This window comes from Helianthus annuus, chromosome 5 (assembly GCF_002127325.2).
Source record: "Helianthus annuus cultivar XRQ/B chromosome 5, HanXRQr2.0-SUNRISE, whole genome shotgun sequence".
In the NCBI taxonomy this organism is placed as follows: domain Eukaryota; kingdom Viridiplantae; phylum Streptophyta; class Magnoliopsida; order Asterales; family Asteraceae; genus Helianthus; species Helianthus annuus.
The window spans coordinates 177,883,726-177,900,468 of NC_035437.2; the positions used below are offsets into that span (position 1 = coordinate 177,883,726).

Here is a 16,743-nt window from a genome sequence, read left to right on the forward strand (position 1 = left end):
GTTCTTTTTACCAAAAACGTTTTTGACGATTGTGTGTGTTAACTGATTACATTATATTTACTCAAGCCGTGTAGTACACGTGCTTATTCAACTCATGTTATACACGGATAATTAAAGATGTAACTTTTTTATTATACAAAAATATATTTAATCAACCCATGTAATACACGGGGTTCTAACCTAGTAATAATAATAAACAAATAGATAAAACATATTTAAAAAAAAATGATAAATAATGCAGCTTAAGATATGCTATTAAGTCACTTATATTTTCTTAATATTCGAAAAAAAAACTTAAATTTTCTTGGGAGATAAAAGACGCGTGTATGAGACATACTTTATCTTTGTTATTATATTAAATTTAATTTTATACGGAAGTGATCAAGGTTGGAAAACTCGTTACTCGCTAGTCGTCCGGTGAGGTAGGGACTAGCAACTACTCGGATTACTTGAGATTAATCGGATCGAGTTTTTTATATGTAATTTTCAGTTTTATCTATATATACACACATTTTTATAGGTTAATATTTTAAGTAGCTAGGTTTTTACTCTTACTCAACTTATTTTTTAAGTATACAAGATTAATTGATGGAATTCACATGATTTGGTTGAAAATTGGCCAGAATTTAAGGGTTTTGGCCGGAATATATATGTTTTTTTTGTCGGAATCTTGCCGGAATCGTCAATTTTTGGCTGACCGACTAGGCCCGACTAACGATTAATGAATTTATTAACAAAAAATTACTCAGTTGCTGGCCGACTAGCGATTAATCGCGACTAGTCAACGTCTAGTCACGATTTTTACAATACTCGAAGTGATACCTGAAATTTGCATTTTTTTAATATATTCGACTTTTACATATAAAACACATGAATGCTTGGAATAGTGAGTCAAGCGTAAATTGATGGTTGTCCTAAGACTTGCCACATTCTAAGGTCCTCAACAATTGCAATCATGAAATACCAAACTCACATATTAAAGTGAGTAATAGATTACTATTTTTTTTAGATCACTATTCCATTGGTCTTGGAAACAAAAACGAATTTAATTAGTGTTTCTTTTGATTTGACAACATTAGAATCAGCATATGTTATCTTTACCCATCGAAGTATAATTTTATATGTTTAATTTTCTAAAATCTAATCAAAACCAATTAACATTTTTCAAGCAATAAGAAGGTGGAATTGAATTAACATTTCGCATATAAACTGTAAAAACCATTTAAAAAATGCTATATGCCATCCAAACAATTATAAAGAAATGGTAAAATAATAAGCTAAATAATATTAATTATATTGAAAGGGGAAGGTTCATTCGAAAAGAAAATTAAATTAAGAAGTAAAAGAACAAAGGATACAAATATAAAACATTAAATAGTATTTCTCTCAACTCATTTATTATTATCTTTGACTAATTAATTAGCCATAAACACTATCATCCTCCACACTTAAATTTTCGCTTACACACGTCAAAATTTATCCTACACATTTTGAAATTTATCCTACACATATTGAAATTTATCCTATACAGCTCGTAATTCACCCTACACACCTCGTAACTTATGCTACACTTTAAATTATATATTTTTTTCTGTTTTTGAAAAGTATATTTTTTTGAAAATAGGTTACAAATTTAATGTAGTTAGCTATTAAAAAGGAAGACTATCAATTAATGATCCATCTAAGTTTACCAATATACTCTTACACTAATATTAAATACAAAAAATAATTGAAGTAAAATGAGGTATTCTTATTGGTTGAAATTTCTTTTTTTTATTCTTATAAAAAATATTCTTCTCACTTCCCTATAATTATGCTAACAAGCAATTAATTCTTTATTTGGATATTTCTTTTGTTTTCAATGTGTTGATATAATTTTTTATAAAGAAAAGTGCTATATCTTCATATATGTACTAGAAACAATTATCTTGATTAATTTTTATGTGCTAATATAATTCTAAAGTGCTACTTTTATGCATGTATTGTTTTAGTATGTGCTAATTTAACTCTTTTTAAGTGTTAGGATTTGTTTTTACGGTTTGTAAGATATATATGGTTTGTACCCATAACAAGGTAATTATAGTTTTAAAAAATATATAATATTTGATCATTATGAATTCAAATATCTCTTATACACTATTAATTCTTTTTAATAACAAATATTACCACTATTCTATTACACCAATTATCTTAAATTAGTCACAATACATATTTACATATTTTCATTTTCCTGGAACATTTGACAGAAGAAGACAAAGTAGAAAAAAAACAATATAATTATAAATAACAACAATGTATGGGGGAAGTGGTTGTGTGTCAACACATTGTCTAACAGAAGTCGTTAAAAGTCTTTGAAGTGTATTCTAATTTTACTAGTGTTAAAGATATCATGATAAGTTAACATGTTTTTCAAAGCACTCTCTCCCCATGTTAAAGATGTTAAAACCTCTTTAGTTAACATGTTAACTTAGGCAAAAAGAATAAGAAATTAATGCTATTTATTATCTATTTATATTTTAGCTAAAAAATTAATGAAATGGTATTATTATTTATTTTGTATTTAGTTTATTAATGAATGTGGTCGACGTTGTTGCTTCTATTAAATCTTTGGCTTTTTTGTGGCTTAGGTCTCGCTCTAGATTTAAGAATATTGTCTGGAAAGATTGGGCTTTAAATCTGTTGTATATGTTGTAGTTGGTTTGCGGTGGTCCTTGCTTTGAGGTCCGCTCGCGCTTTTTATGAAGTTCATTTTTCAAAAAAAAAAATTATTTTAAATATTTAATATTAAAATAATTTAAAAAAAAAGGTGAGTGAGGTAGAGTTAACAAGTATATAAATGCAATAGTTATTACTAATTAAGAAAGTTATTAATGTAGTAGTTATTACAAATTAAGCAAGTAATTAAATGTAATAGTTAAAAAAATTAAATGTAGAATAGTTATTACTAATTAAGGGAGTAAGTAAATGTATTAGTTGTTACTAATTAAGCAAGTAGTTAAGGGAGTAACTGGAGAAGTTTTGATACCGTCGGTTTGTTGTAATGGTCGGTTTTTGTTCGGTTTGCTCTTTTTTCTTTTAGTTTGTTTGTTGTTTCTCAGCTCCTTGCTGGCTCTTTATATGCATATATAAAGTGATTTTGCCGTTCAAAAAAAAAAAAAAAAAAAAAAAAAAAAAAATATATGCATGTTAAATACTATAGTAATTAGTATGTATATAGATGATAGTATTTCAAAATTTTCGTTGAACCTTTCTCCTCAAGTCGAAAACCGAAAAGGAAGCTAAGCTATCAACTCCCACGCTAGCAACTGTTGAGATGAAATGGGAAGATGAAATATTTGGTCATATACTAATTTATTATTATATTTTATTATATTCTTTCTTTACTAACTTTTGTTTTCTGCCATCCTTTTTTGGTCTTGGAATTCCCCTCCTTTCCTTAATTATATACCAAATCAGTGCTGCTGCCACCCCCATGAGTTCCCCACCAATGAATATCTTATTTAGCTGACTAACATCTTGGCCCCTTTTAATACCCCCCATTCATTCAACCCAACCACAGCGCAGAACTCATGGACAACAAGAAGAAGACTCTTGAGGTTGTTGATGATGGGTTCCGCAAAAATCTGGATGATGACGGACGTGAAAAACGAACAGGTAATCAATCAGACCAGTTGCTTTGTTTGGTTTATAACTAACTAACTAACTAATTGGGTGCAACTGCAGGGACTTTGTTGACTGCAAGCGCACATATCATTACGGCTGTGATAGGATCTGGAGTGCTCTCTCTGGCATGGGCTATCGCCCAGTTAGGTTGGGTTGCTGGTCCCGCCGTTCTCATGGCCTTCTCCTTCATCACCTACTTCACCTCCACCCTCCTCGCTGACGCCTATCGATCCCCAGACCCCGTCTCCGGCAAGCGTAACTACACCTACATGGACGTTGTTCGTGCCAATCTAGGAGGCAACAAGGTGCAGTTATGTGGAATAGCTCAATATCTAAATCTTGTGGGCGTCACCATTGGATACACCATCACTGCATCTATCAGTATGGTGTAAGTGTATATATATATATATTGAATTCTAGATATTAATTAATTCTTAGTAATAACATTAATTAATTAATTTGCATATTTGATTCAAGGGCGGTGAACAAATCAAACTGTTTTCACGAGGAGGGGCATGCAGCGAGCTGTAAACAGTCAAATTATCCATACATGATAATATTTGCAGCAATTCAGATTATATTAAGCCAGATCCCCAACTTTCACAAGCTCTCTTGGCTCTCCATACTCGCTGCCGTCATGTCTTTTGCTTACTCTTCCATTGGCCTTGGCTTATCCATAGCTAAAGTGCTTGGTAAGTAGTATTAATTAATATTAATTTCAACCATTTTAATTAAAATCCTAATAATTAGTCATTGCGCTATGATATAACAGGCGGCGGCCGGGGTGATGTAAGGACCACCCTAACAGGAGTAGAAGTAGGAATAGACGTATCCGGACAAGAGAAAGTTTGGAGGACCTTTCAAGCCATCGGTGACATTGCTTTTGCTTATGCTTATTCTACTGTTCTTATTGAGATTCAGGTACTCTTTTATTTTCTTTTCCCATGTTTTAATTTTGTATAAAGATCTTTGATTTATGCCAAATATTACTTATGTATAACATTAATAATCTTTAAACGAAAAGGCGGGCAGGCAGGCAGGGTGTTATTACTTCAGAAAGATATCTTGTAATAATCTTAAGTTGGTAAAAGGGTTTTATATTTTAAACTTGCTTTTGAAAAATAAATGTTTTACTTAGATATATATAATACAGTAAAATTGTTAGATATTCCTGTATAATGTGGTGTCTTTATCCTATCCTTGTTTTTATTTTCTTCGTACATCGTGTCGGCCCGATGCAATCACAAGATACAAAACCAAAAAATTGCAGCTGGGGCATATCAATGGCTAATTATAGAGGACCATTTATATTTAGAAATATATTCTCTCTTTCTCGCATCCTTCTGTTTTCTGGCATTCTTTTTTTGGATTTTCATTTACTCCGCTGCTACATGATGCAATTTAATTACTCACTTTATTATCATATACAGTAATATACATGTGTGATTGTTTTTACATATAAAAGTATCTCTAATATTTGTTTGGAGTTGTAATTCGAACATGAAGGACACGTTGAAATCATACCCGCCAGAAAACAAGGTGATGAAGAAGGCGTCATTGGCGGGAGTCTCAACGACAACCATATTCTACGTGCTATGTGGGTGCCTTGGCTATGCTGCATTTGGAAATGACGCACCAGGCAACTTCCTCACTGGCTTTGGCTTCTACGAACCCTTTTGGCTTATTGACTTTGCCAACGTGTGCATCGCTGTCCACCTTATTGGTGCATACCAAGTGTTTTGCCAGCCTTTGTTCGGCTTCTTTGAGATCAAGTGTAGACAGCAATGGCCAGATAGCAAGTTCATAACAGCCGAACACATTCTAAACGTCCCCTTTTATGGAGAATACTATGTTAACATGTTTAGGCTGGTGTGGAGAACGGGTTATGTGATACTCACAGCGCTCATAGCCATGATCTTTCCCTTCTTCAATAGCTTCTTGGGGTTGATAGGGGCAGGTTCTTTCTACCCATTGACAGTGTACTTCCCGATAGAGATGTACATTGCTCGGGCTAAGATACAAAGGTTTTCCTTGACATGGGTGTGGTTAAAGATACTAAGTTGGGTTTGCTTGGTGGTTTCGTTGGTTGCAGCAATTGGATCTGTTCAGGGGCTGTTAACAGATGTCAAGAAGTATAAACCCTTCCAGACTGAATGAACCTGCTGCTTATTATTATTGTAATAATACAAGGCACTGCATGTACTGTATAATATAAGAACTTGCTTGTTTTAACTAAGACTACAAACTTTGTTAATTTACCTCATATCCACGATCTATCTTAAACTGCTTAAGTTAAACACACAAACAACACTCCCATTTCACTTTACATATATTGTTTGTATACACACTTCACGTTACCCTCTAGCTGTTTGGATACTAGGAAATCCTAGCCGAGTTCAATACCGGGGAAGTAAAACATTTATCCGTTCAAAAAAAAAAAAAAAATCTATTGGAACCGGAAGGATCTACAACTTAAAATATGTTCAATTACAACCAACAATAATCTACGGTTCCTATATAGAGTAAACGGTTCCCAGCCTGTACCGTTGCTAAACTGTTTCTTTTGGCTTTTTCTAAATATGAAAGAAAATAATATTACAAAAGTAAATTTTTTTTTACAATGTTTTCAATCAAATGATTTTTAAATTATGTTGAAAAAATTTCCTACCAATATGCTGATTTCTGGCTATTTAAATGTACATAAAATATTTAACAATAACATTATAAATTACATTTTTATAGGTCCGTATATTTGCACACTCATTTCCCTATTTGCACACTTAATGGGACACGCCTGCATATAGAGTATAGCCGTCTTTTTCAATTTCCAAAAGAATCTGTGATTGTGATTGATCCATTTATCCAATTAATTATATAGATCATGATAACACCGGACCCCGTTAGGGAGGCATACCCCTTTAAAACTTCCAGTCTCACAGGCTCTTGAAACAATACGAGAGAAGGCTTCCATAACAACAAAGAAAAGAAAAAGGGGTGGGATGAAGAGAATATTGTACGCCGATGATGCGTTGATTATTGGGTAATGGGATGAAGAGAATATTGTGGTTGTCGCCAGAATATTAAGAGTCTTCTACGCATGCTCGGGCCTGAAGATTAATATCCATAAGTCTAGCCTTATGGGGGTGGGGATAGAAGAAGGGGAAATCGATCGCATGACTTCGGTTATAGGGTGTATTAAAGGGAATATCCCCTTTAACTATTTGGGTATTCCCTTAGGAGCCAACATGAATCGGGTCAATAATTGGGATCCCGTGGTGTCGATTTTCAAGAACCGTCTTGCCTCTTGGAAAGCTAAGTCTCTTTCGATTGGGGTCGGGTGGTCCTCATTAAAGCAGTTCTTCAAAGTCTCCCGGTTTTTATCTTTACATTTTTAAAGCGCCTTCCAAAGTGAGAGTTTGCCTTCAAAACCGGGGATGACAGGTGTATGGCTAAACATTTCGAGAATGGAGTCTAAAGTTCTTCTTAGTGGTAAAAGAATTCTGCACTATATAAAAGGGGAATTAGGGGACGGTGGTTGCATTCGATTTTGGATTGATCGGTGGCATGGTGATTCTTTGTTTATGTTGAGATGGTCGAACCTTTTTGCCTTAGAGAAAAACAAAATGAATGTTGTCAAGGACCGGCTTTCGTCGGACGGGGGGAGTCTCTCGATGACGTGGGATTGGATTAGAAGACCGACTTCTTCGGTGGAGTTGGGAGAGTTGGCTGAGATCTTGTCCGAGCTATCATCCATTGCTTGTTCTTCGATTAAGGATGGCTGGAGGAGGATCCTCGATAAAACCAGTAAGTTCTACTTGCTCATTTAAAGCCCTTGCCGTGGATTTGCCCCAAGCGGGGAATGTTTTTTCGGTAAATGGGTGCAAGTGGATCCCTTCAAAGTGCAATATTTTTGTGTGGAGGGCGTTGCTCGATAGAATTCCGACAAAGCTTACTTTAGCTCAAAGGGGTATCCAGGTGGGTTCAGTTGATTGTGTTCTCTACGGTGAAGCCCCAGAATCCGTCGACCACCTATTCACGGCTTGTTATTCGGGTGTGGAACGGGGTTAGCGAATGGGCTAAACTTCCTCCGGTTTTCGCTTTCTCTTTTGCGGACTTAATAGATTACTACAAGGGTCCAGTTGGGAACATAAAGCCAAAAGGGATAATCCGTGGGATTGTGATAGTGACTTGTTGGTGCATTTGGAAGTCTAGGAATTCTAAAATTTTCTCAAATGGTAGAGGGGTTTGGGTTGATATATTTGGGGAGGTGAAGTCTTTATGTTTTTTTTTTTGTTAAAGAATCGATCCTTGTATAGGCCTAGTGGTGGAGTGACTTGGGTTCTCCAATGGAGACCCAAGTTCAATTCCCATTAGTGCTACTTTGGTGGCCACCGACACCCGCTTTAAAGCCGGACCGAGGACACTCGAGGTCTCGGGTTCGAAACATGTTTCTTACCCCTCTTTGATGGCTATGGGTATTTGCCGCCAGGGATCCTTGTCGGGTGGTGAACTGGGAAGGAAGATCCCTTCCGCGGTCAGGGGTACCGTGCAACTACCCTTTTTAGATTGGAAAGAATGGTGTAAATATCAGATGTATATGTTGTAGTTGTTTTGATGTGGTCCTGTTTTTGCCAAGCCGGCCGTTTTTAATGAAGTTTACGTTTCAAAAAAAAATTTATATAGATCATGATCGATCCGGATCGATCCATTACTAATTAAAAAAAGGGGAAAATTACGAAATTGTTGGTTGATCAAGATGGTTTACAATTTTTTCACCCTCCTGCGTCCTTGGAAGGACCACTCACGAGAAGAGTCAGCATGTTATGTTGATGCGTCCATGTCCCTAGAGCTGACACGTGTCCGACAGACCACTCCTGTGCGTCGGCGGACCACTCCCGTGCGTCGTCAGACTACTCCCATTTTGGCTAACTCTTTGGACAGACCGACGGACCACTTCCATGCGTCGCGAACCACTTCCGTGCGTTGGCGGACCACTCCCGTGCGTTGGCGGACCACCACTTCCGTGCTCAGAGGTCCTTCCAAAGACATATGAGAGTGACAAAATTGAAAACCATGTTGGTCAAAAGACAATTTCGTAATTTTCCAAAAAAAAAAGTAGAAACAAAACTGCAATTGTCGATGTTGAAGTAAATAGATTGAGACATACTTTACTTTCATTCGGAAGGCTCGAACATTATCATTCGGTGGAAGGGTCACACTTATTCAAGCCGTACTAGGTAATCTCCCTACCTATTATCTCTCATTATATTGTGCTCCAATTCAAGTGGTGAAACAGTTGGAAAAAATACGTCGCAAATTCTTGTGGGGTGGATGCATGGAAAAGAACAAAGTCAGTTGGGTCCCATGGTTTAAGGTAGTAGCTCCAAAAAACAAAGGTGGACTGGGTATTGGCAGTATCGAATCAACAAACAAAGCTTTGATGATTAAATGGTGTATGCGTTATAAAAATGAAACCTCCGCACTTTGGGCAAAGGTAGTCTCGGCTATACACGGCGGAACAAGAAAAGAATCTGCAATTCCTTTAAAAAATTCTCTAGGTGGTGTATGGAAAGCAATTGTGAATATGGGCCGGATTACGGCTAATCAGCCGATAATTGTGCGTGAAAGAATGTTTCCAGATTTGGGTAGAGGGGATAAAACTCTCTTTTGGTTGGATCGGTGGGCTGGAAACAGACCATTAAATGAACTATTCCCTAACCTTTATGCAATAGAAAGTGAAAAAAGATGCTGTGTTTTGGATCGATATAAACTGAACCAAGGTAATATAGAATGGTTCTGGGGCAGTAGCAATAGTTTGCCAACGGATGCATCGAAAGATGAATGGGCCGAGTGCTTGGCAGTGGTCAACAAAGTATCCATTCGGAAAACTCCAGATGTGTGGCGGTGGAAGCTGGAAGAAAAGTTGGTGGACTTTCAAGTCAGTTTAGTAAGGGAGGAACTGGACGATATAAGCTTAATCAACGAAACTAAGGTCCTTAACTGGTTGCATTGGATACCTAAGAAGGTTAATTGCTTCCTGTGAAGAGTGGTTTTGGATCGGATCGCAACAAAAGAGGCTCTTCAGATTCGTCGGCTGCAACTGACCTCCGTCAACTGTGTTATGTGCAATGGGGAGCTGGAATCGGTCAATCATCTTCTCATTACTTGCGAATGGGCACAACAGATTTGGTCGGTGGTATTTCAATGGATGAAGATTCAACTACCGAGTGGTGGCGGCAACTTGTTGGATCATTTGGCGAATGAGGAATGAGGTCATCTTCAAAAACAAATCTCCAACTTTGGCAAAAGCGATTGGAGATATTAAATCTACTTCGTATTCGTGGGTTTATAATCGGTCAGGGATATTGGATATGTCATGGGAGATATGGAGAAGTTTTAGTCTTGTAGTGTAAGTGTATTGTATTTTCGTTGTCTTTTTTCCTCTTGTTTGTACTATCCCTTGAGCACCTTGCTTAAGGTTTTTTATACACCGCCTTTTTCAAAAAAAAAAAAAAAAAAAAAACTTTACTTTCATTCCAGATCATCGCATTTCCATAAGTCCTCCAGTCCACTGCAATCATCGATCTCCCACCACATCTCCGATCCTAAAACCGTCTCACCTCCGTCGACCTCCAGTCCACTGCAACCGTCCCACCTCCAGTCCAACCACCACCGCTTCTACGCTTTAATCGCAGCCTAAATCGCATGTTTCAGGTTCCATTCATTACTCCATTACTTAATTCTTGTTTTCGTGTATCAACCAAACACCCTACTGTCTTTAATTGCTATCAGTGTGTTCATGATTCATTTGTAATTTCTAACAGCAGCTGTTATGTTTGCTGTTGAGCTTTTAATTGCTTGCTATTTGATGTTTATTCCATATTCTTTATTTGTTATACATTTTATTCTGTAAATAGCTAGTGGACTACAGGATATTGTTTGAATGAATTTAGTTTGGAAATGTTCATATAGCTTTTATGTTTCGTTGATTCTGGATTCAGCTGTGTAATCGATTACAGTTTGTGATTATGGTTTAGAACTTGAATCTTATATAAGGAGGAGATCTGAATCTTGTGAAAGAAGATAAAGATTAAGGTTTGAAAGTTTATTATTGTGTTAAGAGATGGTGCATTCTTGTGTTAGTAGATCTTGTTCTTGTTTTCGATCAGTTAGTGTTTGATGTTCGAGTTGTAGGTGTGTTTCATTCTCATTTCTGATTTGACTGTAAAAGTTGTGTCTTTTTGAATCTAAACTTAGATTTGTTGGTTTACATGTTGAATCTAGGTGCTAAATGTGTGGTATTTCAGACTGTATTTTATAAGCTAAATGTATATAAGAATGATTATTTTATAAAAAACAAGATAGATAATTTAGCAACAAGTTCAACATCCTTGTTGGTCATCCGTTGGATTTAACCGGCTTATAACGCTATTTAGGACCGTTCGTCTTTTTCTGTTGTCATTTTGTAGTTGTTTTGGGCTAAAGTTCACGTATGATTATTTAAAGTCCACGTATGTCACATACAGGCCTACTGGCTCATGGTTTGGTTTGGTTTGGGTTCTATTTCAGTTGAAGCATCATGATCTAGGGTAAAACCCAACCTGCAATCCCATCCTCATCTCAAGCCCTTGTGTTTCTTACCAAAGATCATACAACTTCTCAGGTAAAGCTTTCCTCTCTTCCAATTTTTCTAACATATTTATATTGGTAGATTCTGACTCTTTGGTTTCCTCCCCTTTCCATATTATTTATTATTAGATGAATCATCAAACTCTGTTAATTGATTCCCAGTATAATATCCGTAACTGTGCATAACTATATAAAGATCAGCATTTAGCCTCCTGTCTGTAGGACTTCAATTTGAAATTAGGGCCGGTAAAACAGACGATGGGGTTAACACAAGGATCAAACATATTACGACTCTTATAAGTTACACCTCATGTCATGTCTATAACACAGTTGTATGTTTAAGAAGGAGAAATGATGGAGCCTAGCTTTCTAATAATAATAATAATAATCACTTCATTACAAACATGCTCTTTCTAACCAGATAACTTGGCTCCATTGTGTACTTCAGTTTAATCACCCTCTTGCTTCATTAAAAGAAACCAGAGGATGGCAAGCAGCAGCAGCATGTGTAATATCATACACAATCATGATTTCTCTAATGGCATGCATTCATGGCACACAAACTGCTGTGACGGCACTGTTGTTTCCACAGACGCATGCAATCGTTACGCCCTCATTTCAAATAGGAAGGAATGTTGGCAAGGCTTGGAACAAGATATCACCACCAGAGTTTCCTCGGGTATAACTTACACCCTCTGTGCCCGTGTTGGAGTTTCCGGGACCCATCATGCTCATGTCATTGCCACACTTAAACTTGAATACCATGGATCAGAAACTAAGTATATGTTCATCACAAGGTATATGTTCTATACACATACTGCCTAACGCTTTGCTTGCTGTACTGAATACTAACCGTGTTGATCTTGTTAGGACCTCTGTTTCAAAGGGTAGGTGGGAGAATTTGGAGGGTACATTTGTTTTATCAGATAAGCCTGACCCTGACCGAGTTGTGTTTTATTTGGAGGGGCCTGATCCTGGTGTAAATCTACTTGTACAACATGTGCTAGTTTCTTCTGATGTAAGTCTGCTTTGTTTTGTTTTGTTTTGTTTTGAGTGCAAACATAATCGTATATAAGAAGAGGTAACATATATGTGTTTTAATAGAGTACCAATTCAACCGGGAGATATGGCAAAGATGAAAACATCATACTGAACCCCAACTTGGAGGAGGGTGTTAATAAGTGGTCTGGAAGAGGGTGCCAGATCGGTGTTCATCGGTCTATGCGAGATGGAAAAATCCTACCCAGGTCCGGAAACTTTTTTGCATCCACAACGCAACGTGCGCACACATGGAATGGGATTCAACAAGATATTACAACAAGAGTTGAGCGAAAGCTTGCTTACAATGTTATTGCAACAGTCAGAATCGTTGGTAATAATAGTTGTGATGCTGCTGAAATTAGAGCTACCATGTGGGTTAAGACCTCAGATTCCCGTGAACAATACATAGGCATCGCCAGGTTGGTTTCCTGTTTTTTTTTAAATGCTTGTGCCTTGTGTTTGTGTTTCAACTGTTACATTTGTAATGAAGCACACACGCAACCGACAAGGAGTGGGTAGAGTTGCAAGGGACGTTTGTTTTAAATGGTTACCCGTCAAAGGTAGTCGTATATTTAGAAGGTCCACCTCCTGGTATTGATATTCTTCTTGATGGTTTTGTGGTTAAGCGTGCAAACAGAATTCCTCCTTCGCCTAGACCACTTTTTCAGGTTGGCCTTTCAATTTATGCAATATGCTAGTCTTTTTGTCACATGTGTTCACAAGGATGCTTTTTTCTTAATCATTAGAATGCAGATTTCGGGGTTAATATAATTGCAAACAGCGATCTACGTAGCGGAACAAAAGGATGGTTTCCCCTTGGTAATTGTAAGCTGAGTGTTGCACCCCCATCAGCAGCAGGTAGAAACACCCTGGGCTCCCAAAGTGGTCATCACTCTATTCATGCCACCCATCGCACACACACCTGGATGGGTCCTGCACAGCTCATTACAGACAAAGTCAAGCTCTTTCTCACATACCAAGTATCTGCTTGGGTTAGACTGGTTCCAGGAGCCACCGGTTCCCCTCAGAATGTAAACGTGGCTCTTGGAGTGGACGACCAGTGGGTGAATGCTGGACAAGTTGAGGTCAATGATGACAGGTGGCATGAAATCTGTGGGTCCTTTAGGATTGAGAAACCTGCAGGTAAAGTGATGGTCTACGTTCAAGGTCCTGCTCCAGAAATCAGTTTTATGGTTGCCAGATTTCAAATCTTTGCTGTTGATCGCCAGGCAAGATTCAGGCAATTAAAGCATCAAACTGACAAGGTTTCAATCTTTTTTCTTTCCTTACATTATTATTAAATAAAACATTAACTAATTTCTTAACTTACAGATTCGTAAACGTGGCATCACTCTGAAATTCACAACCTCCGACTCGAGAAGCATGCATGGAGCGACGGTGAAAATCCAACAACTACACAACAGTTTCCCAATTGGGTCCTGCATTAGCCGAACAAATATTGACAATGAAGATTTTGTTGCCTTTTTCTTGAAACATTTCAACTGGGCTGTGTTTGGAAACGAGCTCAAGTGGTACTGGACGGAATCACAGCGTGGCAACTTTAACTACAGAGACGCGGATGAGCTTCTCAAGTTTTGTGAGGATAACAACATCGGTGTTCGTGGGCATTGCATCTTTTGGGAGGTTGAAGATACAGTTCAAAACTGGGTGAAGAGCCTTGGCAGAGATGATTTAGCTGTGGCTGTACAAAACCGTTTGAAGGGCCTTGTTAAGCGATACAAAGGCAAGATGAAGCACTATGATGTAAACAATGAGATGCTTCACGGGTCTTTTTACCAAGACCGGTTGGGTGAAGACATTAGAGCCAAAATGTTCAAAGAAGCAAAGCGGTTAGACCCGTCAGCCGTTTTGTTCGTGAACGACTATCATGTTGAAGACGGATGTGATACAAGATCATCCCCAGAGAAATACATTGACCAAATTGTTCATCTTGAAGAACAAGGGGCACCTGTTGGAGGGATTGGTATTCAAGGGCATATAGATAGTCCGGTGGGTTCCATTGTGTGTTGTGCTCTGGACAAACTGGGGAAGACTGGGCTTCCAATCTGGTTCACAGAGCTTGATGTTTGTTCAATGAACGAGCATGTGCGGGCGGATGATTTGGAAGTGATGATGCGAGAGGCTTTTGCTCATCCTGCGGTTGAAGGCATAATGCTTTGGGGATTTTGGGAGTCGTTTATGAGCAGAGAGAAGTGTCATCTTGTGGATGCAGAAGGGCAGGTGAATGAAGCTGGGAAGAGGTTCATTGAACTGAAGAAGGAATGGTTGTCTGATGGTGATGGGTATATTAATGAGCAAAGTGAGTTTTCATTTAGAGGATTTGAAGGGACATACCAAGTGATTATTCAAAACAAGATTGTCAAGACATTCGTTGTTCAACAGCAGCAGCAGCAGCAGGTGGTGGTGGTGGTGTACGTTGATTGATTGATTCAACGGGTGTAGAGATGATGTTATAATAATATGATGAAATGGTTATGTACAAACAAATCCTCCAAGTGGGTTTGTTACTTTAGAATGAAACTCAAACCAATAGGGAGGATATGTAGAGCTTTTACTTATGTTTCAGTCAGATTGTTTGAATCTTCTTTAGCAAATAAATAGGGTTTCAATCGAACCATGGCAGTAGTTGCTGATGGTTCCCAAATTTTTTTTTTTTTTTTTTTTCCCAAATCATATTCCAATGTTTCAAATGGGAGTCAATTGGCATCAGCGCTCTTTCTCAGCTACCTAACCCCGCGCTTGTCTCATGAGAAGCTACATCGCACTTGTTCTCAGCCCAAAGCAATGGTTACATTAGCGTATGAGATTAATTTCTTAGTGCCATCACCTACAGTCATCAAGACATTGTTTGGGTGAGAGGGGCACTCCTCTAAGAGGGGAGTGACCTCTCTTACACACACCCAATCAGCACGCGCCACGTCAACTCCCCACTTAACTCCCCCCACACCCTCAAGCACTCCTCTCTTGGGGACTTGTTTTTTTATTCAAAAAGAAAAAAAAAAGAAAATAACTTGATTGGTTGAAAATCTGGTGGGCCACCCTCTCTCTCTCTCCCTTATGCAGTAACTAGTCCCCGACCTTCCATCCCCTCCATGCGGTGAATGATGATGGCGGCACTCCTCCCCGCGCGGTAACTAGTCCCCGACCCCCTCCCCGAGAAGTGCCCCGCTCACCCTTATCTACTCGGTTTGACACTCTTCGGTACGAGCCTCACATTGCTGCTGCATTTGTTTAGCTTGATGAGGATTTTACTTATTGTCATGAGTGAATTGCAAGTTTTGTCCTTTATCTTTAGGCCATTTTGCAAGTTTTGTCCTTTATGTTTAAATTTGACGAGTTTTGTCCTTTATGTTTGAAAATCAAGCACGTTTTACCCTTTGGGGCAAAACGTGCTTGATTTTTAAGGACAAAACGTGCTTGATTTTTTAAACATAAAGGACAAAACGTGCTTGTTTTTTAAACATAAAGGACAAAACGTGCTTGATTTTTAAGGCCCAAAGGGTAAAACGTGCTTGATTTTTAAACATAAAGAACAAAACTCGTTAAATTTAAACATAAAGGACAAAACTTGCAAAATGGCCTAAAGATAAAGGACAAAACTTGCAATTCACTCTTTATATTAACAAAACATAAGCATCCTCTCTTTAGCAAAAAAATAAATAATATATTTGTATGCTTACATATATATATTCGCCCTGTTTGTTTGTTTGTTTGTTGATGTCACCATATAAAGGTCCAGTATGAATGAGACCCTCCCTCGGTGGGTGTCATAGTAACTAACCCAATAAAGCATAAGAAGGCCATGCCTCAAGCAACGGCCCAAGCCCTGTTTCAACAATAATACCTCGCTCGCTCTTTTGTTACTATTGTTAGAATAGAATATTTTTAGTGATTAAAATATTTGTATTTGTTTCGTGATGAAATAAACATATTTTATTTATCACAAACATTCAAGTGATTATTGTCATCTGTTAAATAATATATATTTGTTTTAAACAAAAATAAAAATATCTCGACAGACAGACAGACAGACGTTATAAAATATAATAATTAAATAAGAAGTAAATTTGATAGTTACATTATAAAAATGATAATGATAGGTGAGGGGGGATGATCGATCGACTAGTAGAATATAATAAATAAATTTCTGGAAGGAAGGAAGGAGGTGTTGGGAGCCACATACATCAAATCATATTTCATCTATCTTACTTGATGAGTGTGAGTGATGGGGGCCAGGAGCCAAAGTACAAACACCCATTGCCATTCGTTGGCTGGAACCTCTCTCCACATGGGTTGCATAGTTCTCTCTTTGCTTTTTTCCTTTGACCCGTCCGTCTTGCCTATACATAATTAAAATAACCATTTTCCTTTTTGTTTTGTTGGCTGATT

General features: G+C 37.6%; 2 protein-coding genes across 5 annotated transcripts; both read left to right on the forward strand.

Annotated features, from left to right (window-relative positions):
• The first annotated feature begins 3,454 nt into the window (after positions 1–3,454).
• Positions 3,455–5,926, forward strand: LOC110942441 (amino acid permease 6). Its single transcript, XM_022184221.2, has 5 exons — positions 3,455–3,654; positions 3,724–4,051; positions 4,141–4,355; positions 4,436–4,584; positions 5,170–5,926. The coding sequence occupies exons 1-5, from the start codon at positions 3,570–3,572 to the stop codon at positions 5,818–5,820; spliced, it is 1,428 nt and encodes a 475-aa protein (XP_022039913.1). The 5' UTR covers positions 3,455–3,569; the 3' UTR covers positions 5,821–5,926.
• Positions 5,927–10,044: 4,118 nt separating this feature from the next.
• LOC110942439 (endo-1,4-beta-xylanase 1) lies at positions 10,045–14,998 on the forward strand. 4 transcript variants are annotated; one of them, XM_022184217.2, is made up of 8 exons: positions 10,045–10,377; positions 11,233–11,326; positions 11,741–12,089; positions 12,163–12,310; positions 12,397–12,752; positions 12,824–13,001; positions 13,080–13,598; positions 13,666–14,998. In XM_022184217.2, exons 3-8 carry the CDS (start codon positions 11,779–11,781, stop codon positions 14,776–14,778), a joined length of 2,625 nt encoding a protein of 874 aa, XP_022039909.1. In that variant the 5' UTR covers positions 10,045–10,377; positions 11,233–11,326; positions 11,741–11,778; the 3' UTR covers positions 14,779–14,998. The 4 variants fall into 4 exon arrangements, with proteins under 4 accessions (XP_022039909.1, XP_022039910.1, XP_022039912.1 ...); XM_022184218.2 differs by having other exon boundaries at positions 10,172–10,377; positions 11,190–11,326; XM_022184220.2 differs by having other exon boundaries at positions 10,172–10,377; positions 11,190–11,326; positions 11,769–12,089.
• The last annotated feature ends 1,745 nt before the right edge of the window (positions 14,999–16,743 follow it).

What these genes read in the sequence shown, in the direction of transcription:
- LOC110942439 (XM_022184217.2), top strand. Translation starts at nt 11,779, where the DNA reads ATGGCAAGCAGCAGCAGCATGTGTAATATCATACACAATCATGATTTC. An exon ending in CAATACATAGGCATCGCCAG is followed by an intron (nt 12,753 to 12,823) that starts GTTGGTTTCCTG and finishes TTTGTAATGAAG; the next exon opens with CACACACGCAACCGACAAGG. An exon ending in TAAAGCATCAAACTGACAAG is followed by an intron (nt 13,599 to 13,665) that starts GTTTCAATCTTT and finishes CTTAACTTACAG; the next exon opens with ATTCGTAAACGTGGCATCAC.
- LOC110942441 (XM_022184221.2), top strand. Translation starts at nt 3,570, where the DNA reads ATGGACAACAAGAAGAAGACTCTTGAGGTTGTTGATGATGGGTTCCGC. An exon ending in CGGACGTGAAAAACGAACAG is followed by an intron (nt 3,655 to 3,723) that starts GTAATCAATCAG and finishes GTGCAACTGCAG; the next exon opens with GGACTTTGTTGACTGCAAGC. An exon ending in ACTGCATCTATCAGTATGGT is followed by an intron (nt 4,052 to 4,140) that starts GTAAGTGTATAT and finishes ATTTGATTCAAG; the next exon opens with GGCGGTGAACAAATCAAACT.